Raw genomic sequence first — 6,234 nt, forward strand, 5'->3', positions numbered from 1 at the left:
GGCGGGGCGCCGGGCACCGCGGCCGCCAACGCCGCCGCGCTCCGGCTGGCTTCGGGCTGGGCTCGGCGCACTCCTCAGCGGCCGCCGAGCCGAGCGGACGCCCCTCGGGGCCGCGCCGCAGCCCTCCGCGCCCCCTGCTTATCATGCCCCGGGCCCGGGCCCGGCAGCCGGAGCACCCAGGACACCATGCCGGAGGGCGAAGGTGGAGACGGCGGGGAGGCGCCCGCGCTCATCCCGGACGGCGAGCCGCTGCGGGAGGAGGTACGGGCGGCGTGTGGTGGGGACGGAGCCGAGGCTGTGGAGAGGTGAAGGGGACACGTGGAGGGGCGACCCCCGGAGAGGGACGGAAAGCCCCGGAGCCCCTCGGCAATGACGTCATTGGGGAGACAGCGTTCTGGCTGCGGTCGAGGCTTCGGGGTCCGCTCAGGTTAAGGCAGGGGTGGGTGGGCAGGTAGGTAGGAGAGCCCCCTTGCCCTCGCCGCCCCCTCAACCATCCTCTTTGGCCCCGTGACGTCAGCGCCTGTGACCCCCCCACACCCACGCGTCCCTGTCCCTTAGCGCAGCCTGGTACGCTGTCCGGGACTGGCAGGGCCGTGGGGTCAGGCCCCCAGTCCAGCCCAGTTGCTCACGAGGTGTCGGGCGGTGCCTGCAATGCAGTAGCCGGTGGCAGGGACTGGAGGTGGGGGAGGGAGAGGGGAAGAGAAGGGAGCGGCCGCGGAAACCTTGCTCTCCCCCACCCCAGGTGAGGACTGAGGGTCCCACGCCAGTGGCTGAGAGCCCCAGAGCCCCTCCTCAGCCCTGGCTAGGAGGACGTGCCAAGTGTGAGATGATAGGTGTGGAAAACAGGGCGGTGAGTGGACTGTCTGTGAGTGGATATGATGTGCTTGTGTGTGCGGTGTGTGTGCGTGCGAGAGAGAAAAATTCTGTGTGCCCTGTGTCTTTCGTAAGGAACATAGGCACCGCTGGTCAGGTGAGGCTGTCGTGGCCCCTTTGCCTTGGCTCTTCACAGGGAGTGTGGGTGTGCGATTCCATACCCCGCCTCTCCAGTGTGTGGCTGGGTATGGATTGTGGGTGTCGGGTGGCTATAGGGTGTCAGAGATGTGCACTGTGGTCAGGGTTTTATGTGTCTGGGTGCCAGAGTGTACCATGTACCTATGCTCATGTGTGTCCTGTGGTGAAGGGGCCTGAGTGTCTGGGTACACCTTGCTGTGGACCATCTGAAGGGCTCTGATGGTCCTTGGATGAGGTGTTCCTATGTGGTGGGTGGGTCTAGGATGAGCATGGGTTGAGGATGTGAATGAGGGGGTGTGTGCACCTGGCTGACACAGGTAAATCTGATGCTGGGGGGGCTGCCCTGGATGGGACTGGGGGCAGTCTCCTCTCCTGCTGGACCTCTCAAGGCATGACGGGCTGAGCAGGTGACATTACTAAGAGCCCCCCCTCTATACTTTCCCCCTCTCCCCCCCCCCCCCCCCGTCTTCTCTTTCTGTTGACAGCAGAGCTGAGGTAGCCCTCCCATGGAGGATGTGCTAAGTCCCCTGGTCAAGGAGTAGCTTGTGCTACTGTCCAGCAGCTCGTGTCTCATCCCTTCCCTCAGCACAGATTGGGAGTGGAGGGCGGCCTTCCATCTGCTTCTCGCCCTGACTCACACCTCCCCCATCCTTTCTCTCCCTCTCTCTCTCTCTCTCTCTCTCTCTCTCACTTAGCATACTCTTCCAAGTCTTCTGCCATCCCTAGTGGAACGAGGGACCCGTGGAAGTCACAGGGTAGCAGCAAACGTGTTTATTCCCAGGGCCAGACCCTGTGCTAACAAATTCCCACATGTGATCGCTTTGAATCCTCAACAACCGGATCCACGTAGGAGCAAACTCGGTTCTGGAGTAGATGAGAGGGTCTGAGCAGAAAAGCTAGCACTCCACGCCGTACAGCTGGGTTCTCTCTCTCTCTCTCACAACTCCCCGCCACATCAGCCTCCCAGACCACCAGGACCAAAATCCAGACCCAGAGAGGGTAAAATGGTAGCCAAATACACACAGCAAATCAGAGACAGCACGGGAACTGCCAGAAGTCAGAGTTCTCACAGAGGGGTCATTTCTTCCCTGTTGGGTTCTTAGGAGACTAGAGGAGACACAGCAGAGACTAGACAGAGACACAGCAGGGCACGGGGGTGAGGTGGGCTTAAAGACAAGATTTGCTGCTGTGAGACTTGCTGCAGAATAGCTGGATCGATGGAAGTCTCAGTTTTTCCTCCTATGAAGGGGGCTCTGGGGCACCACCTCCTCCCCGCCAGTGGTCGGCCACTGACACGCGCTCTCTCTCTGCCCACCCACAGCAGAGGCCCCTGAAGCAATCCCTGGGAGGTTCTCTGTGTCGAGAGTCTCACTGGAAGTGCCTGCTCCTCACGCTGCTCATCCACGCCTGTGGAGCTGTAGTGGCCTGGTGTCGCCTGGCCACTGTTCCCCGCCTGGTCCTAGGGCCTGAGGCGGCCCTGGCCCGGGGGGCTGGCGGTCCACCGCCCACCTATCCAGCCAGCCCCTGCTCCGACGGCTACCTATACATTCCCTTGGCCTTCGTGTCCCTCCTCTACCTCCTCTACCTGGCCGAGTGCTGGCACTGCCACGTGCGCTCATGCCAGGCGCCCCGCACCGATGCCAACACCGTGCTCGCCCTGATCCACCGGCTGCAGCAGGCCCCGCCCTGCGTCTGGTGGAAGGCCACCAGCTACCACTACGTGCGGCGCACGCGCCAGATCACCCGCTACCGCAACGGGGACGCCTACACCACCACGCAGGTCTACCACGAGAGGGCGGACAGCCGCACGGCCCGGGGCGAGTTCGACTACAGCGCGCACGGTGTCCGCGACGTCTCCAAGGAGCTGGTGGGCCTGACGGACCACGCGGCCACGCGGCTGCGGTTCACCAAGTGCTTCAGCTTCGGCAGCGCTGAGGCCGAGGCCTCGTACCTCACGCAGAGGGCCCGCTTCTTCAGCGCCAACGAGGGCCTGGACGATTACCTGGAGGCCCGCGAGGGCATGCACCTGAAGGACGTGGACTTCCGCGAGTCCCTCATGGTCTTCGCAGACCCTCGCAGCCCGCCCTGGTACGCCCGAGCCTGGGTCTTCTGGCTGGTGTCCGCAGCCACGCTGTCCTGGCCCCTGCGCGTGGTGGCGGCCTACGGGACAGCCCACGTGCACTACCAGGTGGAGAAGCTTTTCGGTGCCAGCTCGCCGCCCCCCGGGGCTGTGCCCAGCGGGCCGCCGCTCTCTCGCGTGGCCACCGTGGACTTCACAGAGCTCGAGTGGCACATCTGCTCCAACCGGCAGCTGGTGCCCAGCTACTCGGAGGCTGTGGTCATGGGTGCCAGCTCTGGGGCCTACCTGCGAGGCTGCCAGCGCTGCCGCCGCTCGGTCAGCAGCAACTCCCTGCCTCCTGCCCGTCCCAGTGGGCCTCGTCTGCCCTTCAGCCGCAGCCGCCTCTCACTGGGGGCCGGGGGCCGGGCCACCCCAGGGGTCTTCCGCAGCTTGAGTGGAGGTCCCCTGGGACGCAGAGGGGAGGACACTGAGCCCCTGGAAAGCCCCCCATGCTATGAGGATGCCCTTTACTTCCCGGTGCTCATTGTCCACGGGGACAGTGGCTGCCAGGGAGATGGGCAGGGTGCACTCTGAGGTACCGCCCCCTACAGCCCCGGAGCACCCCTCTCTCCTCACCATCTCACTATGGGCTTGGGTATCTAAAAAGCGGTCAAAAAAAAAAAAAAAGAAAGAAAGAAAGAAAGAAAAAGAAACCAGAAAAGAAAACAGACCAGCCTTACACAAGGAGTAGGAGTGGGGTGGGACCCTTAGACGAAAACGCAGTGACTCGTGGTCCTTTGAGGGGAAAGGGAACACAGACTAAGTCGAGTCCGTGATCTGTCCCCAGCATGGCTCCCCCAACCATCACCATGTTCCCCTGTGAAAGCAGATGATGCTGGACAGGGAGAGAGGCTTCCAGGACGCTGGGATGGGGAGGAGAAGTGGTCACCGTTGCCTGACTCTCTGCCACAGCTGAGCTACCTGGGGAGCCCTCAGCAGCACAGAAGCACAAACTGGTGGCCTGGGACCACGCCCAGCTGGGATGGCTATCCTGAAGCTGAACGGCTGGCTGTGGCCACCCCACAGCTTGGTCCCCTGCCCACCAGAGTTCTCATCCTCCTCTGCTCCATCCTTTTCATCTGCCTTCTGGCCTCTGCTCTGGGCAAGTGCCCTGCTTATCCCCAGACCCCAAGGTGCAGCTCCCCACAGAGCCCGGTTCTCAGAGCACAGACGTACCCTCTTGCCCCCCCTCCTTGATCTCCGTGTTTCTGCTGCACCCTCACTACACCCAGCTTGCCCTGTGAGGCAGGGTTTCCAACTCCGAGCCCCATCACAGCCAGCCCCAGCACCCTAAAATTCATATCTGCCTCTGTCACCCCACATAATACCCTAGCCTTGTCCCCACCCATTTCCCCAGGCTTCTCTGCTCTTCACCTTCTGGTTGACCCACAGGATGTAGGACCACAGGGCATCCGAGGGGCTCTGCCCTGGCCACAGCCTCTTGGACGATGCCCTGGCCTTGCCTTGAAGGCCCCTGCTTCTCCCATCCATGGAGCCTGTCCAGGGGACACCATCCCTCCCAAGGGAGAACAGAAGAGTCCCTTCCCTTCCAACTGGGGATTCCACCCCCTCTCAGGGGCTGGCGGGGGAGGGAAGAGACAGAGAAAATTAAATAAAGTTATGAAATGGGAAAGGTTTCACATGTGCATTCCTGGGTGATGGGTCCAAGGCCAGCACTGCAAGTCCATTGGGTACATTGAGTCAGGGAGGAGACCCGCCATCTTCTAGCATTTAGATACACAGAATGTGAACCTTCCTGCCTTACCCAGGGCCTCCAAGATTCACCTTTGAGATCCCTGAGAAGCTGAATGCACTCAACCCCAGGATGAGAGTCCGATTAGATCTTATACATTGTTCCAAGTGACTCCTCTTTTGGGCTGGTGGCAATTGCAAATCTACTGGGTACACAGAGGAATGAGGAATAATGTCTAGTTCCCACTGTGGGGAGAAAGTTATGGCCCGAGACCCAAATACAGCTCTGTTTGTAGTCACTGATCAGTTGGGGGCAAGGTTGGGCAGCACAAAGCTGGAACCAGGGCAGGCCAGAATGGCACCTAAAGAAAGAAACTAAGGAGCAAAAGCAGGGCCTTACTCTCGAAGAGGGCCACAGGGAAGTGTCTGAGCAAATATCAACATTCTACGCAGTTTGCTCTATCTACTGTGCAAGAGCGCTGGGCCTGGGGAGAAGCTCAAGTGTAATCACTTCCCCAGACCCTAGCTCCGAGTAGCATGGGGGAAGTGGAAGTAAAGACCCGTGGCTCTAGACAAAACACCAGAATCTGTGTCTAAACTAGAGCAAACTGGAGCAGCGGCATGTGGCTGAGAAGGGAAATGGCAAGGCTTTACATGAAAACAATTAGCCAAAGTCCTGCTGCCTGGAATAGGAGTGTAGTTCAGCAGGCACAGTGTTTGCCTCGCATGCAAGAGGCCCTGGGTTCCAGCTCCAACATTGAACAGCAAGTGTGCCGGTGTGAGCCTATCACCCTAGTGTTTAGAAAGTAGAGGCAAGGGGATTGAAGTTCAAGGTCATCCTCAGCTACATATGAATTTCAAGATTATCCTGGGACACCTGAGATGCCATATAATAAAGAAATAAAGAACCGAAGTACCCAAAATATCAAGAAAGCTCCCAGGGGAAGCCTCTGTCCTCCACCGTCCTCCTAATACCACCACCACAGGCTGTGCACTGGCCCTTCTCCCTTCCTCAGTAGTCTAAGTCCAGTTGCACTTCAGATGGCAACGACCCCAGCTGAAGGAAAACATGTCTTCCCTCCCTTGCCTGTATAGTGTGACATAATTCTCAGACATATCCAGAAGGAGTGAGAAGGGGTTTCTAATGGTGCCCTTTGAGAAAGAAACCGTGTTGGAGAAAGCCCTTGTGGTTTTGTTTTGTTTTTCTTCATCCTGCGTTCGCACTGGAATGTACATAAAGCTGGCGCTCTAGCTGTCGTCTCGGATCTGGTGGTGACCTTGAAAATTGCAGCCATGGGCAGAGAATAGAAAGGTCAAGATGAAAGATCCTGGGTTTCTACTGGCACAATGGGGTTCCCAAATCAATCCTGGTTGTACATTTCCAGACTTCAATGGAAAGGGAGTAAAATGCT

The 6,234-nt window shown here is 59.3% G+C and overlaps 1 protein-coding gene across 1 annotated transcript; it reads left to right on the top strand.

The window, feature by feature from the left end:
- The first annotated feature begins 40 nt into the window (after positions 1–40).
- On the top strand, positions 41–4,782 carry Tmem151a (transmembrane protein 151A). Its single transcript, XM_055610436.1, has 2 exons — positions 41–261; positions 2,333–4,782. The coding sequence occupies exons 1-2, from the start codon at positions 187–189 to the stop codon at positions 3,662–3,664; spliced, it is 1,407 nt and encodes a 468-aa protein (XP_055466411.1). The 5' UTR covers positions 41–186; the 3' UTR covers positions 3,665–4,782.
- The last annotated feature ends 1,452 nt before the right edge of the window (positions 4,783–6,234 follow it).

The sequence above is a fragment of the Psammomys obesus genome, unplaced genomic scaffold (assembly GCF_907164565.1).
Source record: "Psammomys obesus unplaced genomic scaffold, mPsaObe1.curated_primary_1811, whole genome shotgun sequence".
Classification (NCBI taxonomy): Eukaryota; Metazoa; Chordata; class Mammalia; order Rodentia; family Muridae; genus Psammomys; species Psammomys obesus.

Coding starts and splice junctions, on each gene's coding strand:
- Tmem151a (XM_055610436.1), top strand. CDS start 187: ATGCCGGAGGGCGAAGGTGGAGACGGCGGGGAGGCGCCCGCGCTCATC. Junction 262..2,332: donor GCGAGCCGCTGCGGGAGGAG/GTACGGGCGGCG, acceptor GCCCACCCACAG/CAGAGGCCCCTGAAGCAATC.